Here is an 18,545-nt window from a genome sequence, read left to right on the forward strand (position 1 = left end):
GAGGAAGAGATTAAGGGTTTCGAGTTGTGGGAGTGGAATCGCATACACTTATGGTCAAACTTTTAGCTCTTCAATGAGAAAATGTTCCTAAGGCACTTATTTCGTTGACTATAACTCGATTTTAAAGTGCAATAGGAGAGCATAACAGATTTCATTTCGAATATTATGAAATATGAATACGGGTATGAGTATCCCATTATCTTTACCCGAAAGCCAAACTCTGAGGTTCTACTATTTCCACCTCAACTGTTTATGTAGTCCAACCTTTGTGGTACTATATCTTCGATCTATAGAAACCGAAACACAAGCCACAGACAAAGACAGACGGCAAGCAATTCCTCGAAATCGCCCAAGTCAAAGTCTCTTTTTGATGTCTTAATTAAAAAACGTGCAAATGATACAAGGGCTGGGGGCAGGGCGACTGAAGGGGGTCCCCAGAAGGGGTGATCGTCTGGGCCTGTGCACAGAGTTCAATGTTGAGCAATTGATGCAACTGTTGAGATGTGTTGCTGCTGTTGCCTGTGTTGTAGTTGCCGTTGCTGTTGCTGTTGCTGTTGCTGTTGCATGGCGCGCTGATAACAACAGGGAACAGGGAACAGGGCAGAGTAAGGGGAAGGAAAATTGTCACAGTACTTGAAAATTTCGTGTGAGCACGCTCAGCGTCGATTGTTGCTGGCTGCTTGGCCTGATCGCTTGATCAGTAGCAACAGCAGCAACAGTTGTCGTCGGGCAGCCAGAGCAACACCAACACCAATGCACCCCGATCAATTGCGATCTTGGCCATACACAATAATGCTGCCTGTTGCTCCCACAATCTCATGTGTTGCTGTGCTGCAAGGAGTTGCTGCCGTGCAACTGCCACCAACTGTTGCACAAATTTAAATTGACCCAAGTGCAAGTTTGAATGTCGCTAATCTGCCATCGCCTGTTACCTGCAACATGTTGCTGCCGGGCTCATAATTTGCGTTTATTAAACAAGCCTGGCATTTGCATAAATGTCGCTTTCCCCGATTACCATCATTCGATAGTGGAAATGGCAGCAGCAACAGAAGCATCAGCAACATAAGTCGAACTGCGACCAGCAGCAACATGGCACCGCAGCAACATTAGCAACATTTGCAATTGCTGTAAACAAATCACGCTTTCTGCAGATCAATCAAGCACTGACAACTGCCCCAAGAAGTCACAATTCAATTGTGATGTTCCCCTGCCTGCGATTCCATTTCCTTTCGGTCTATTTTCCCTTATAGACACGACAGCAGCAGCAGCAACAGCAACAGCTTGTTTCTTCGGAGTGCTTTACTGTTACACCCAGTTCGTGAGGGCGGCAGGAGGGCGAGGGGCGTGGCAAGTCCAAAATCGTGTCTGGCATTGTGTTGACTTCATTGCTCTGTTTTTTTTCTCTCTGTGCTGATGACTTTTGATGTGTTCATCAGGCAATCACGACAACGGCAACAAAACTGCGAGGGGCAGCGTCAAGGGTTTGCCATTTCTTTTCAACAGTAAATTAAAGAGGCGCGAAAATTGCCTGCAAGCTGTGTGGAATGGGAATGGGAATGAAATGGCCCCAAAAAAAGAGGGGAACGCGGACAGTTAACAAACTGAAAAGGGGCCAAGACAAAGGACCCCACAGCAAGACCTGCTGATGGGCAGGGGCGGAGAAAAGGGGGCGACTTGCTAACAAGATGCGCGCAGTCAGCGACAACAGCAACAACAGGCAGTTAGCCAACTACAAAGCCGAAGGCCGCCAAGGAGTCCAGGAACTCCAACTCCAATTCCAAGTTGGGTGCCCGATTTAAGTCCCCGACGGAGTTTTACTGCCAGCCTGTTTGGCAACGCAGCAAAAAATGCCACGCAACCTGGAGGAAAGCAGTTTGCAGTACACGGAGGGAAATAATAATTGGAAACTGTTGTGCGCAATGTGAGTTGCAAAAGAGGAAATATTAAAAAAGATAAACGGTCATAAAAATCACTAAAGAGTATTTAAAACTGAAAACCTCTATGTACAGGCTTATTACAGTTTCAGGCCATGGTAACTCAACTTTCATCTTATTTTAAGGTAAAAAAGGAACATACTAAACTTTCTCTGCGTGCACCTCCTGGACTGACTAACAAAGCAGCGAGTCAGACACATCATTACCTACCAATTAGGCCCCGAAAAGTGTGTGCGTCTGTGTGGCGCAGGTTTTGAGCTGGGGAATGGAACCAAAAGGAGGCAAGCGACTGCCGAGAGCGGAAGGGGAGGGGAGTAGAGTGGTAGCAGGCCCAACACGAAGGCCCAGAGGACGTGGACTGAGGATGATAGGAGGGCTGTTCTTCTGCTGCCACCATAAACGTTTACAACTTTGCGAATGAGTTGGGCTGGTCTTCCAGTTCGGAGTGCGGAGGAGTGGTGGCTGGGAGGTAGCCAAGTGACTGACAGGTAGCAAATAAGCCGTAAATGCAGGAGCCAGCCAGCTTCTGGAGGGACAGAGGGCAACCTGGAGATGATGAAGTGCAAAGTGTCTGCTAACAACTTGTAATGACCTCCAAAGGTGTTGCCAAGATTTAAGAACGTCGGGAACATTAAAACATAGCCCACCCAGCATTTAGAAGTTAATTTCGAGCACACAGCACTGACTCGACAAATCCTTTGGCTAGAATTCGATTTATGCGCTTCTATTGTTGATTGAATTTCCCACTGGATTTTACAAACAAGCCAGCAAACTGCCAGAAGTCATCAGCAAGTGCCGGAAAAAGCAGGCGCAATGCCAATCAGCAATCATCAACACCAATGACGAGGGTCATTCGTGCGTGAGCTGAGCAGTTGGAAAACGACTGAAAGCCAAATGCAAACAGTCATGAGAAAGTGGGAAAGTAATAGTGGGTGGCTGCTAAAGCCAAGTTCAACGTGGATGACGAGCGAAAGAAAGGAAATTCGCTGGATAAAGGCGAGCTTCTGACATTCAGCTAATTGATTGACAGATGTGGGTCCCAGCCCAAAGTGATTTCTCAATAAAAACTAAATCGAATAATCGTATAAGTAAGAAGAAAAGGAGAGAAGTTGAGATAATGTGAAGTTTTTAGGATAAGTATGGAATATTTTAAATTGGGTTAGGATCAGATAAAAGTCTCCCTTATTCAGGTCAAAGGGTTGCAGGAGTTTTAAGAGATTTTAGATTTCTCAAAGAGCAATGAACCAAAAGCCTTATAAGTCTTAACGATGCCCGCAAACAGAGGTCAAGTTATTAGAGTCCGTCCCCAAGCGAAATTCAAATTTCATCCCAGTCCTACGTACTACCCCTTCTCCCAGAATCCCCCACTTTTGGGAGAATGATAAAGAGCTCTGTAATGCTTGCTATATACATAAAAAAATTACAGCATAAATCACACACGCTCACACTCACACACGCACACGGACACGCACATTTACGAGCTACACTCACACACGAACATACAAATTTCGGTTGTTGTATTAAAAATAATATCGTCGTCTGGTCGACGAAGATAAGAAAATTTATCCAAAGGATTGTGTTTGGTGTTATGGCCACCGCAAAAAGTGAGGCCAACCCCAGGTCCTTTCCTCCGTTTCTCGACTTCTTTGTCTGCGCAACCGCAAGGACAAGGCAGAAAGGACTTCTCCTTCGCCTTGACGCGAGCATTTTATGACCAAAGCCCCCAAGTCGAACTCATCATCATCATCATCATCAGAATCCAAGGGCCGTGGGTCAGGAGGGATTTAGGCAGCAGGCGGAGGACCACCAGCAGCGATCTGTGGCCAGCGATAAGGCGGGAATACATTTCATAAATGCCGTGCCGCAAAAAGGATTACGAGGCTGCCACTCTGGGTGCTGCTTCTGCTATCCAACACAGCGAAAAATCGTGAAAATCGCAGATAGAAATAATACAAAGGAATGCTGCAAAAATTCACCATTGGACGTTCCTCAACTAACTTGGAATGTCCAAACTTTGTGCAAAAATCTGTTTTACTGATTCTACCATAAGTTTTCTCTCAGTGTGCGCTTTCTTTCTCTCAATATTTCATCGTATCCGAAAGGGAACCTCTCTTCGGTGGTAATTTATTGTTAAAATAGTATAAAATATATCCACCCCAAACTTTATGGATCGGAAAAAAGAAAAAGCTACAAAAAACGAGGAAACGAAGGGCTTTACATTTCCAATCATAAATCCAGAAAATAGTAAGCACCCAACCTGTACGATTTCCCCGTTTTATAGTGCACTTACACCGGCCCACATGTCGTATGCTTGATATTTTTGTAAGCATAAGTAAAGCGGGCCAGAGCAGCGGTAAGGGTTGTCTGTTGATGGAACGCAGCTGATAAGTTTGAACGCCGTGTAATGGTTTTTTCTCGATTACCGCTGCTGCTGATGTTGTTGTTGTTGTTGCACTCGCCTTTGGCCCGCAGCAATTGCAATGCGTCCCGCATGAACGTGAACCCAAAAAAAAAAAGTAGGAGATAGAAAAACTTTGCCCCTCACCCCGCGAAGCTCGAACCTTGTCAAATGATTAATTACATGCCGAAAAGCTATCTAACAATTTGACTCGCTGTCTGTGTGTGGCTCGGTTTGGCTGGGTTTTCGGGTTGGTTCGGCTGGATTGTCATTAAGCCAACAGCACGGCCACAGAGGGAGACATAATAAAAAATTATGCCATAGATAAAATGCCATTAGAGAGGATTGGGGTGGGCTGAGAGGGGGTCACCACTTAGCGCCATTAGAGGGCAGCCAACAGCCAACAGCCAACAACAGGCAAGAGACAAGAGACAAGGGACAAAAGACGAGAGGGAACGGGAGGAGCAGCCAACCAAAAGGCCAGGCTAGAAAGGGAAGAGCTGCAAGTATGCAATTCTGCAAGATAAGCCGAAGCATTCATGAATTTCATAGATAAAAACCAAGCACACACATACATGCAAAGGCAGGCGCTCACAGATACACAGATACAAGCAAGAACACACACACAGGACAGGGAGATGCGCTTACAGTACATTGCACAGGAGCAACAACAAATGAAGAGCGCCGAAAGTGAGCAACGTCATCATCATCATCGCCAGATACACCAGCCAGTAAGGAAGGAAAAGCAGGTCGGGGTGGGGTGGGGCCTTCAAACAGCAGCAGAAGCCACCGCAAACAAACAAACATCAAGGGGCGGAGCCAGAAAAACCTAAAAGAAACAGAAACAGGGCCAGATAGAAGGTAGAATACCCTATGCAATAGATGAAGGAAGAAAGAATTTTTTAGGAAACGACGAAACTTTTGGATATCGAATACCACCAACAACGAGTTACCACAGGGCCTAATCCAATCTGGCCGGCTGGAAAGGCAATGTAAGTGCGGCATTGGTAATCTTTGGCCAAAAAAGTGAGGGCCAGTGGGTGAGGGGCGAAGCGGGCCCAAAGGAATGCCACACGCTTTTCCCCACGTTTGTTGTTGGCTGACTGGTCTCGGCTCCTCGGTCGCTTGGCGTCGCCATGGAGTGTCAACAGCCAGATAAAGATTAGCCCAGACAAACGCCCACTTTTTAGGCGAACTGTTACGCCCACTGGCCACTCGACCGCCCTTTCCCCGCTACCCAACTCCCGATTCCATCTGACTTTTGTGGCCCTGTGTTCGTATGCTGGAAATCTTTCACTGACGCAGCACAAAAACGGGCACGTGGAAGGGCTGGCAGTTCGAGAGGGAAATGGGGGGAGGATGGGATGCCCTGCTCCAATTGCCGCCAGCTTCGGGGGATTATTAATGATGAATGCTCGAGATGGCAGCGAAATGGTGCGGAATGTCGAGCCAAAACGGAGCAGGAGCGGAGTTGAGGTTTTAGATTACGGATTAAACTGGCCAATGTATTACGGGTTGATCTGAAAATTCATTGTTTGAACTTTTCTTCCTACGAGACATTATAGTTCTTTGACTTTCCTTTCAAACTTTACTCTCATACTTTTTGCATCTAAACAAATTCTTCATTGAAATTCGGACTCAAATTATATGAAAAGGCTAGTCAGTCTATCGAGTGGTGTGCTGGGTAAGTCTAATAAAACCCATGAACTTTACGATAATCCCTGAGCTTTATTACCGTCCTTTATCTACTGAAAACATTCAATTCGAAAAGCTAGAGCCACAGTCCGCTCCTGGGCAACACAGAAGGGTTGTGGTGGTCGGGTCAGAGACATCGTCTCAATGACGTTGACATTGCTGATGATTATGAAGTGATATGAAATTGATGCCAATGATGTCGGAGTGAAGTCAAAATTCCACCCAAAGGGTGGGTTAGCCAAGGGGTCTCAGTAGTAGTGGAAAGGGTCACAGGAACACAGGGAGTGAGCGAGAGACAGACTTGACCCGTTGTCATTTCCTGTAGTCCATCGAAGCGACTGAAACGAGGGTTGCGGCCACCACCCTCCTCCAGCCGAAAGGGTTTATAAGGTCTGAGGTGTCAAAATCGCAAAAACCGCAGGAGGCGAGAGGGAATGGGAGCAGTGCCACTGCACTGATAAAAATGGTATTAAATTAGAGGGCTTCGTCTTCATCTTTTTTCTGGATTAAATTTTTATTGGCAGAATATCAGCAGCTAGCAGCCAAGGGTGGGAACGGGGAATGGGGAACCTCCTGGGTCTACACACATCGAGAAATTTATTATTGGGCATTAACGGGTTATGTCTGTCAGAGGGAGACGGCTGTAGACTATAGACAGAGAGGGACGGGGACACTCGCCTGTTTCCTGCAGTCGAACAGATAAGAATTTATTTTTTGGCTTTGGCCCATTTCGTTTAAGCTGCAAACTTATCGCGGATGGAACGGCGGACAAAGGACATTGGACAGGCCACAGGATGTGCCCTACTTCCAGAGGGATTTTCCTATACAAACAAATATTCGAAGTCGGCTTACCTCTGCTGTCGACGGTCATATCTTCTGTGGTATCGGAACAATCACCTAAAATGAGACGTAACAGAGTCTGGTTAACAAATGGTGGAGACATTTCCAAATCTGAGCAAATTTAGATTCTATACATGAGATATTTCTTAATTACTTAGTTTTAAATTCGCATAGTTAGGCAGTTGCTATCCTATAGAAAAACAAATTGAACCATAAGGGTCGGAATTTCACGCACACTTCCCGCCCAGCGGCCTCGACTAATAGTTGCAGATATATATCGCAGATAGTTCCAGCCAAATAGCTTTACTTTAAAAGCGATAATAATTGCTGCGAGGGCCGCATTGTTTGCTTTTGTCCACCCATTCTCTGTTGCCCAGTATCTTTGGATCTTTTTCTGTTTTCTGTTGGAAAAGTTGAGTTTACTACGCACAGTAGTTGGCTGCGAGGCCGGTGTCCGAGCCTTCACTCCACTCGATTACACCACAGTGCACAGTGCACAGTGCCCAGTACCCACTACCCAGTAACCAGTAACCAGTAACGAGTAACCAGTACAAAGTACCCCTCTACACATCGCACTCCTCTTTGTGTTGTTTTTCTCATTTTTGATTATATTTCGCTGATTATTCACTTCAAGGAATTATAATAACAATAATAACAACAATCCGCAGAATTCCTTCGTTTTTATTTCAGCTCCTCGCCTTCTTCTTCCTCTTCTTCGTTCGCCGCAGATCGGAGATAGCGCAGCACACACAGATACTCGTACTCACAGATGCAGATACATATGAGCTGGCCCGAACTGAGGCCGTGGAATGAATGTGAAGCCACACAGCGCAGATAGGCGACTGATAAGCAACTGAAAGCTGGCTGCCATGGACGCGAAATGCGGACTTGGACTTGGACTACACTGTACAGTGTATAGTGTACAGTGCCGGACAGGCGGGACTGGGACCTTTTCCCCTCCCTAACCTACAGCCTGCTTTCGGACAGGGTCCAAAGGCTGGCTTCGATAGCAATTGGCGGGATTTTCCGATTCGCAGTGCTGCCTCATCGTACTCCCACACATGACTTGCAGGTTGATTTGAAGGCCTAGGGAAGCGGGAACAGCTCCCAAACTTGGCTTCAAAATCGTTTCTCATAACTAATGCTAGCATATGAATATGTTGAACTCTTTCAAATACTCTAATTGAAGTTCATAATTGTTTGTTTTAGCAATCCAACTTGACCTTCTACAATGGCTTATCGGGGCAAAATCGAGTGACTAGTCTGAGACTTATCAATGAATATATGTTTATTATTACCAACTGGCTTCTAAGTACAGATGCTCTTTTCAAGTATCAACTTATTGTAAACAAATGAATAATTTAGTTTAGAATGTAAGGCACATATCTGGCAAACTATTCACCCTAGAAAACAATATTCATTTCTAGGGTAATGATAAATATGTTGAGTTTCTAATGAGATAAACCGTAGAACAATGTCTTTATGTCTCCAAAAGTCAAACCGAGAGTATAGGTATCGGTATTGGTATAAGCCAAGTTAAGTTAAGTTAGCAAGAAATGTGTAATGTCATAAAAAAGGTCACGTGGTAGATGACGACCTTTCTTGCACTACTCAGAGACATCGCTCACCTCGCGAATTGCTGCTAAGCATGGTTGTCCTTTTTATTTTTGTAATCCACTTGGCAGATAATCCAGGCTTTGTTCTCACTCTCTCACTCTATCACTTTCTCACGCGCACATGTTTTAGCTTTTGTTTAGGCCGAACTAAAGCGGCAATTATGCTGTCACCTCTGATGGGAACTCACTTTGACTCATTCACTGTAATACAATTATTCAAATTTTAGTTATGACGAACGTATAGTATCGTATCGTTGCTCTTGTTCCCTTGAATTCCCGCTGGGAATCGACTACCGCGTACCGCTCGTGGTTGCTGTTTGCTCCGCGTTCCACAGCAAACTGAAACTCGGACCGACCGACCGGCTGAGGCGGTGAGTAATGAAATTTTCGTGCGCCGCTGTGAGATACAGATACAACCGATACAGATACCGAGCGACCTAAACCGAGCGGCGATGACGATGACGACGCTGCACAGCTGATGTTTGTTGATGCCGGGATGCCGGGCTGAAAGTTGTTTATCTTTGGGATTCGAACTGGCACCGGACTGGATTCGTACTGACTATGGATTCGTATCAGCAACCGAGGAACTCTCTCGCTCGTCGGTCTGCCGCCAACTGAAATAAGATATTGTGCCTGAGCGGAGACACCGAGAACGAGACTTCAGAGACTCTCTGCTGCGGTCGACTTCCTTCGCTCGCCTCGGAATTATTCGAAACAAAAACTGATAAAGCACTGATAAGGACGCAGCGCGGCGAGCTCTGCGCTTAGATAACATCGGAGAAACAGAAACAGAACCAAAACCAACCAACCAACCAGCAGCGAACGGATACACAAACACTAAAACACCGAACACCGAACACTGAACGTCGAACGTCGAACACCACTGCAGATACAGAAGAGGGTGTGCTTGTGTGTGTCTGTGCGCGAGGGAGATGCTTTTCAGCGATATCGCGTCTACGGCTAATGGAATTCTGATTATTGCTTAGTGATAAGCGTTTTGTGTTTAATTGTATCTCTGTATCTGTATCTGAATGCACTGAGCGAAACGGGGTGTGAATAAGTTTCGATATTTAGAAGGTATTTAAATGTGAATTTACATTGCGTGTTTTATAAAGAAACCCAAATTGATTGATTTAATTATATATTTACAGTTATAATTCCGAAAAGAATATTTTTTATTTCCTTTTAAGTATCTCTCACAATCCCAATCAAAAGTTCCATCTTTTATGGCTCTCAGACTTTTCTATAAAACCTCAAGATCTCTCCATCGGTTATCATTCACCTCCTCCAGCCGCATCCACATGGCCATTTCTATCTGCATCTCCATCAACTCTCCATCATCATTCTGCAGCTTTTGCTCACGGGGCTTTTGTTCGGCTCTTTCTCGGATGGTTTTCCTGGCGAGCTTATCGCTCGACGCAGATCTATTTTTATGTTGCTTTTGCTACTCTTTCCCGCTCTCTCTGTCGCTCCTTCCAGGCACTCCCCACTTCCCATCTACATCTCAGGCGACCTCCGCCTCTGATTCCTATCGGCGTTTGGTTTATTTCCATTTCCCTGGCAACTTTGCAGATGCAAAAAACGTTTTCTTCTTTCCCAGCGATAACAATCGCCTGGCTTCCCTTCCCATCCGCTCTATCTCCCGCTCTGCTCTCCGCAATCAGCTGTTTGCAGCGTGTTGCGCATGCGTTGTGGCCTAGCGTTATAGTTATATATATTGAGATATATCCACAGCCAACGGACCAACGGACCACCCTCCCCCTGCCAAATTTGTTGTTGTCTGCTGGCTGCCTTTGCGGCGATTATCTCGTTTGCCATTGTTGACTTTTAATTAGATTCATTAAACGTGCCGCTTGCCGCCAACTCTCTTGCAACCCCCTTCGGTTCGCCCCTTTGCCCAAGGCTCTCAGCACGACTTTGAAATACCCTGTATATCTATCAGATACTGCTCAAGGACGCAGATGCTTAGATCAACGTGAGCCAATCTAGGTATTTTTATAATTATTGTTATGTATTTGGCAGTTTTATTACGAACTTGACCTAGCCCTAAAACTAAAATCATCATGGCACTGTTTGGACCAAAACCAAACTCAATCAGACAGATAACAAGGGTTTACTTTATAGTAGGTATATAAATGTTAATCTAGGAGAAGATAAAGGGTATTCCACCTTCGTTATTACAGGCTTTACCTATTGGTTTTAGCCTTCCTTGCCTCCTTATGTGTTAGATTACATTTTCAGCAGTTGTGGGTGTTTTTTAAGCTACGAGCTTATGCAGCGATAACCACTTCATGCGTGAATATCTGCAAACAGTTTGTGATAAATGCGACCGCTGCTGTTGTTTCGCGTTGTTGCTGCTGGTAGTTGTCGGTTGTCGGTTGTTGGTTGCTGGTTGTTGTTGGGGTGATGAACTGCCACCACCCATTCCCCTTTCCCCCATTTTTGCCATCTCTTTTCGGCTCTGGCAGAAGCAATTGTTTTGCAATTATGTAGCGACAAGTCAGTACATACGTATACATACGCTTGGCTCTGTGTGTATCTATGTGTGCCATTGGTGTTACGTGCTCATTTATTGACATAAATATGAACAAATGCGACAGATCAACGTCTGCTGATTGCACTACTCGTACATCGAAAAAGCGTTTTCAAGAAAATATGCTAAAAATACTACAATGGGAGAAATTGTACACAGAACACTGTAGATCTACAGATTACCAGACCAACTTCTCTAAAGGCAATCTTGAAATCTTAAATATAATATTTACATTCTAAACACAAATTTGATCATATTCGATATAAGCATAAGGCTATAGGACTTATCGGTTGCATTAATTCGAAAGAGATATATGCACTTTGTAATGTTTCTTGATTGCTTTTCTGCTTTTCTTTTTCTGTTCTGCAATTTCGAATGACGCAGCATTTGGAGGCACTCCCCCGCTTCCCTGTACTTCCCTGTACTTCCCCTTTTGACCTGGATACCCTTCCCCACACAACAAACACACTCTCATATACACACACACATTAATAAACGAAAAAACTCCGCTGAGAGCGCAGATGCAGCGAGTTGATAAGAGATCCTCACGCTGATAAAAACCAAAAGCAGCGAGCTAACTCACAGTTGTTGCTTATTTTTGGGGTTATTTCTACTTCTACTCTGAAGCCAGGCTCTATTGCCGTCTCTGTTTAGCTGCGTATCTCCATCTCTCTCGCTGTTCGTCGCTTTATTTCATTTCGTTCGCTTTTCGGGTAGATGCATCGTTAAGATTAGCACATTTGTTGTTGTTGTGAAAAACATTTATCATGAAATAAATCTACTTAAGTTTTGTTTTTTGTCTGCGTTTTCCCCCTCCCCAACCTTCTCCCGCACTCTCTTCTGTGAAACACAACGTCTGCACAGGAAAAAATTCCTGAATAGGTTGTCAGAAAGAAAGACAAGTTTGTACCTATAAAAGTTACCTTTCAGGATACTTCTTCGAATATCTGAATTATTACATAACGCAAAATAGTTACATAAGACATTTTCTAAATTAAGTAATAATAAGTAATTTCTCTCTGTGCACAAAATGTTGCGGTTGTAACTTGAAACTCGCTCATTACTATATAGCGGAAAAGAGGTTGGGGATCAGGGTGTTATGTAATCAATGGAGTTGCTCAGTTGCTCAACTCATTTCCACCGAAAAACCCAAAAGTGTTCAACCTTGAGTTGGCTCTGTCTGTCCCGCTCTCCTCTGTCTATCTGTCCCTGTCTCTGTCTGTTTTTTTGTTTCCTTCCCACACAGCAGGTGCTGACAGTTTCGCTTCCCGTTTCCTCCCCACTTTTAACTCACCCTTGGAGCCTGCATATTTATGAAGTCTGGCAGATAAGCGATGACTTCATTGTAGCGAAATTAAATCAATTAACATAAGCCAAGGTGCGAGCTAAGCCACCGACCTCAGAGCCACCCTGGAACACCCACCCCCGTCCCCCTGTGCACTTATCTCTGTCTCCCAGGTCTCCCTCCCTCTCTCTTCCCCGCTCCGTTTCTGTTTCTGTTTGCCTTTCTGGGCTAATCTAGCAATCAATCAAAGTGATTTAAATTTCATACCGCGTATCTGCACCACCGCCACTCCAAATCACAATTATGACTGAGGTGGAGCTCGAAGTACGGAATACATTTGTGGAAGTCGCGATTAAGAACTCAACCGAAAGCCAGTTCGGGCTAAAGGCAACAACAGGGGAAGGTTACAAATGGAATCTGTCAGAATGGTAGATACATTCATCTTAAAAAGCAGGACATACTTTCCTGACAAACAAGACAACAAAGGGAATGAATATGTTCTCGTATGTATTAGCAGAATAGAAATTAATAATCTTAACTTAATCATGACTTAGAACTTCTTTCCGTCATAATATTGATATAAATCTATCGATGAATCTCTCTACCTGCATATGACTCATGTATCAACCAAATATCACCAATCTTCAATAGCGGCAACCCCCTTTTTTTAGTGCTCGATCTTCATCTTGAGATGGATATTTATACCCGTGAATATTACGAACCCAGTTTTATTGACCTCCTTTCCGAGCCCTTGACTACTTCACCAATTCGGAGTTTCTGTCTGAGTTTCGAGTTTGCTAAGTGGTCATAAAATATGCTTAATGCATCAGGAAGCCGCCTCTATGCGGGTGCCACCGGCAACTGGCAACTGGCAACCCCTTTGCCCCGCCCTTGCTGGCTTTTTAACGGACACCCTGCTCTACTTCTACTTCCCCGTCGTCCGTGGCTGTCGTAAAACTCCTTATCTGGGAGTTCGACTGCGACTGCGGCTTCTCAGTCATCCGTTGGTAAGTGCGAGATTAAAATATTGGATAAAGTGGCAGCAGAAATGCATGGCGGGCGATAACGAGTGGAAATGGAAACGTTCCTTGGCCGATGTCGCCGCTCTTTCAAAAATATTTATACGCTATCGACATCGAGGCCCTGTTTTGAATACTGGCTCGACTTGGGCTCGGTTTCTCGGGTAAGTGAGTGATAAACACGAGTTATCGCATCAATTAGTTCGGCGTCAAGTTGACGTCGTTAAAGGCAGCAAAACAAAGCCCCAGGCAGCTCGACTCATTTTCGATTTTTGAACGAAAAGAGAGTCGCTCGCATTTGAATGGGAAGGCGAAAGTCATTCCGGAATGCCATAAAAACCTCAGTCGCCGGCGAAATCGCGGTCTGCGTCCCTTTTCGGCCTCCGGTGAGCCGGCCAACTGAGATGACAACGATTCACGGTCAATTTGGCTAAGAAATGGGAAATTTAGCTGAAAGCACCAGACTTCGCTTTGCTACCTATAACGCTTTATGAATATGTTAGCTTTAAAATTGAAGGAAAAACTCAGCTTATGATTGCAATTGTCATGTTGTTACTTAAAATCTTAAAATTGGTGATTAGGGAAACCAAAATGAATTAAAAGTGATTCTGATGCATAGGTAATTTAGCTAAATCCAAGCTGCCATCACTGTTGCCCAAGGCGTCATTCGATATTTTGAGACGGGGGCGCTGCGTTGACAAGAGTGTCAATGATCCTATAACCGATATTGAGACAACGCCGTCGCCGTAGTCCTCTCTCTTTCTCCCTGCCAGTCTGTGTGTCTTTTTCCTTCACCCGCCCGTCGCCGTACGCAAATTATGCTGGAAAGTGGCTTGTAAAACATTAAACGTTTCTGGTCCAGTCGCCAGTCATCAAATGAGCAAATGACGCGACCGAGGAGCGATGTGGGAGGGCCAAAGTCGGATTCCATTCAGATTCAGGTAGAGATGCAGATACAGCACACGCCAAAGTCCGGGCTAATTGCCAGGGCTCGTCTGTCCCTGTCGAAGGTATCTCTTTCTGGCCCACCGAGGCTGTCCTTTTCTCGTCCGCCTCCTTGGTCCTGTCAACGGCTTCCACAGTGCGTCAAAAGATCTCGAGTGGATAACGATGACGATGACGCTGACGCTGAACTGCCGACGACGACGTCGGTTATCGCAGCCGGAAGTGCCATCATAAAAGGAAGGTGCAATAAAAATATTTTACACGCTATCTGTCTCTCTCTCTCACCCACAACCACCCTGGCTTTCTCTCTCTCTTTCTGCCATCTCAATGGGAATACCTCTTTTGGGTTCCTTCTTGATCAACTCAATTGGTAGGAAGTAGCTGCAGCATCGAATTCGCTGCTACCCTACCTCATTAGGGAAAAGTCAGGGTGAATCTTGGTCATGGTCTCAGCAGATTATGATAAGATGTAGGAAAACTAAGCTGGGTTTATCTATTTTTATTCTCTATTTTTTAATTTATTTAAATCAATATTACTTATCACTTATCTATAAGACCTTTTCCTAAAACAGAATCATTCAAGTAAAATTTAGTTAGCTTATTATGGTGGATGAAGTCAAACTACCTCCTGTAGTTGATATACCCTATACCCACATACAGTGCTGACTCAATCGGAGGCAACTTTCCCCTGACTTACTACCGATTCTGATTCCTGCACACATGCAGGCCACATGTGAGATGACATCGGGAACGACGAAGGCCTCATCGGAAGTGTTTCTCTATGCAGCCTTATCAGCTGGCATTCCATTCCTCGAGCTCCTTCCCTGTTCCCATTGTTGCCTGCTCCTGCTCTTTTTCCTGTTCCTGTCTTCCACGTGTGGGTGACTTAAAGGCAAGATGTCAGGAGCACAGGAGGAACTACCACGGGACTCTGACTCATGACCGAAAAGTGTTTTTGGGTCGCACCATAAAAATCATAACAGTTTATGTCCTGCCCTTGCTTCTCCTGAAAGTGGGCTCTGCCCCGAAGGCTCCCCCGAAAAGAAGACTTATCATCATTCGCTCCTCCCCCATGGAACTCTGTGAGAGATTTCCATCAGCGAAAGTTGTGGTCAAATAAAAAAGCATTTGTTCTGTGTAGTAAATGACCCGTTCGGAGGGCAGTTCAAGGTTCAACTTTCAAGGATAATAACAATTTTCGTGAATTACAAATTACTTATGAAGGCAGCAACTTTGTTTTTATTTGTGTGTGGATTTGCTTGCTCATACAACCGAGGGAAAATTCGTAGCTTATCAAAACATATATTTACTGTGAGGTTGGCTGTGACTCATTGTCTTAAATAAAAACTAAGTCAGACTTCTCAGAAAATGCAAACTTGACCAATCAAATGGTAAAATAATTTTGCAACTTTAACTCTACGGCCCTATTTATTTGACTCGGTTTGTAAATAAGTCATGTTCATTAAGGCAAGCTCGGACACGCACACACATAAATCGCTTATCCTTTATCCTGTTGCTGTTTGATGTTGATGCGTGTGTGTTTGAGCGTGGGTGGGTGGGCTGTGTGACTGGGCCAGGATGATAAATCCTCATCCGACTCTGCGGCCAGTGGACTGCAGCCGACTAAATGACAAACTGCAAGGAGGCAGGACCAAAAACAAAATACCAGCGCACGCAGGACAACGCAGCTGATAAGGAAAGTTGTGGCGGGCGGGGGAGAGTGGTGCGACTCAAAGCGTTTGTCTCAGTGTAGCGAGCGAGCCATTAAATTGACAAAATACCAACTCAGTGGGGAAAGTGGAAAAAGGAAAAGGGGCCTCAGCCACAAAAAGGACATTCCTCAGAGCTGAGAGAAAAAGCGAGAGCGAGATAGGCGGCAGCGCCATATTTTATATTTTACATTCTTATCGCAAAACTCTCACTCAGCCATTTCGTTTGGGCTGGAGGTTAAAAGGGGGTGGGGCTGGTGGAGAAAGCAAGGCAGAGAAAGCCAGAAAGATAGAGAACACACAGAAAGAGAGACAGAGAGAGCGAGAACACAGTAGCTGGAGAACTGATAACACCCGCGCTAATGGGACCAAACAATGCCAAATGGAGCAACGCAGCAGAACAACACAGAGGCGATGCACACAACCACAGCAATCCACCACCACTCCCGCTACCCCGTCTGCACCCACCGCCCACATAACAAGGACACACAACACAGCAACAACATCGGGAATAGTAGACCCACCCAAAACTGGGCTGGGCCGTCTTATCTATGGCCATCAATCAGGCGAGCAGCGGGCGGCGATAAGCAAAAAGATTTTAAATGGAGTGCACACAGCCAACGAGAGAAATGGAGAGGAGAAAAGGAGAAAGAGAGCGAGATGAGGAGCTGGGGGTGTACACAGAGGGAAATCTTTATATCAAAAGTCTTGCTTGGGTGACCTTGATATTAAATATCTTTCTGAATATATTTTTTGTTTTATAGGACCTAATCGAATTTTGCTCTAAATATTCTTCGTAAATATTTCCCTCAGTGTGTCGACAGGGGCAGCCCCCTTTTAACTGCCCCATTTTCCTTGCCCTCCGATGTCAGGAGCGCATCTCTGGGCGGGAATTGGGTGGTAGGGTTTTGTCCTACGACTGCTGGCAGAGATAAGCGAAGCTCAAACTGAATGCAGACAAAGGGTCGGGGCGGGACGGGACGGGCGATAGTTCCTGGCCAGGTGATGCCACCCACTTTTGCACCCCACGTTGCCCCCCGGTGATTCAGTAAATTTCATTTTCTGCTCGCGGCCCACGAATATTTTCACTTGCCGTTGGTGGCGTTGTCGTTATCAGTGCGCCCAGCTTTGCTCTCGAGGATGTGCGGGGTGGAAGGACGCGACAGGACACTGAAGGCAGTTGCTTATCACACACACCCACACCCACACAGAAGAACAAGTGGGTGGGTGGACTGGTGTTAACCATACGCCAGAAGCATCAGAGCAGCATAAAGCAATCGCGGCAGCAGGACAGAAACAATGACAACCAGTTGACAACCCTTCTGTACAGCAGACCCAACCCCACCCACACCCCTACCCCCCATTGTAATCAAGGCTCTTTCAGTGTTGGAAAATGCGCAATTTTGCATTGAATGAAATGAAATTGTTAAATGAAATGATTCGCCTCCATTCAAAGGCGATGCTTTTATGCATTCACCAATTGATTTCAGCCACGCCCACACTATCAGGCCACGCCCCCTTTGGTATAGCGCCTTTACTTAATTAACTGAAGTGAAAATGGCGCCTGCATGGAAACTGATAAACAAACATTTTTCGGCCTCGCTACCAGGACCAAAGGACCCAGGAAAATTCCCATTGTGGCCAGAAAGAGGGGTGAAAGCAGGGTAGCAGGGGTAGTTCCACTGCTTATCGCTGTGTTTGGAATGTGCCAAGCCATTCGAGGCTCGACATCCAGGCAGCAGTGGTGAAGATAAGGCGGCCGAAACGGGGAATAGGAGCAGGAGCTCCCTGGCTAGTCCTAGCTCTGTGTTTCGGTGGTCAAGGGGGTGCTCAGGGGCCTGGAGGGTCCAGATGTCCTGTTCATTGCGTGTGCGATACCAAAAATATACAAAAACTCAGGTGCTAGAAGGGCGAGGAAGCAGAAATCACTTTGAGGTATACCAACTATACCAAAAGTCCATGCTATCTAAAGGGGGCGGTCAAAGCCATTCCCTCAACTTCCATTTACGGCAGGTGGTCAACCCAGCCTGCTTTCATTATAAATATATGTTACCTTCTCTCACACCTCCATCTCAACGGGTTAGGAGAAAGAAAAGAAGTACAATTTGGTACCTCAATATACCTGATTCCTAATATTTATGATTTTTCACAGAAAATGTTTCACAAAACTTACTGTTTTAAAAATCGTTTAATATTTCTAAAGACTTTTCTCAAAGTTTTCTCAAATTTTGGCCCTTGTAAGTTCGCTTCTACCTTAGCTGTAGAAGAAGAGACAATTCTCCGCCACCATATCCTTTTCGTCCTGTGCTCTCGTAGCACACACACTCCACTCCGCGAAGTGCGTTTGTGTGTGTTGCCTTGTGTGTGGCGAAACAGGAGCGCAGAAAACCGGGACAGGGGCTTGCAGATACAAACGTGAATGTATCTTGCAGATGGCGAAGCTCATTGTGTGCGTACTTTTTGGCACCTCCTCTTCGCTTGTTGCTCTGCTGCTCTTAGTGTTGCTCTTGCCACGCGCCACGCTTCGAATGTTTGCCAAATGCTTGGCTGACCCAGATTACGCAATCGGCG

At 45.4% G+C, this 18,545-nt stretch overlaps 1 protein-coding gene across 5 annotated transcripts in view; it reads right to left on the reverse strand.

The window, feature by feature from the left end:
- Positions 1-18,545, reverse strand: part of LOC108110727 (zinc finger protein ush) — a 51,566-nt gene that overhangs the window by 8,289 nt on the left and 24,732 nt on the right. For 2 of the 5 annotated variants that reach the window (XM_017219916.2, XM_017219915.2), the window contains exons 1-2: positions 8,496-9,087; positions 6,880-6,924 (exon numbers count right to left, since the gene is read on the reverse strand). In XM_017219916.2, the coding sequence (XP_017075405.2) occupies positions 6,880-6,924; positions 8,496-8,517 (67 nt within the window). In that variant the 5' untranslated portion in view covers positions 8,518-9,087. Of the gene's footprint in view, positions 1-6,879; positions 6,925-8,495; positions 9,088-18,545 lie in introns of those variants that run through there. The other 3 variants (XM_017219913.2, XM_017219914.2, XM_017219917.2) reach the window with 2 other exon arrangements.

Source organism: Drosophila eugracilis, unplaced genomic scaffold (genome assembly GCF_018153835.1).
Source record: "Drosophila eugracilis isolate 14026-0451.02 unplaced genomic scaffold, ASM1815383v1 contig_2152, whole genome shotgun sequence".
Taxonomy (NCBI): domain Eukaryota; kingdom Metazoa; phylum Arthropoda; class Insecta; order Diptera; family Drosophilidae; genus Drosophila; species Drosophila eugracilis.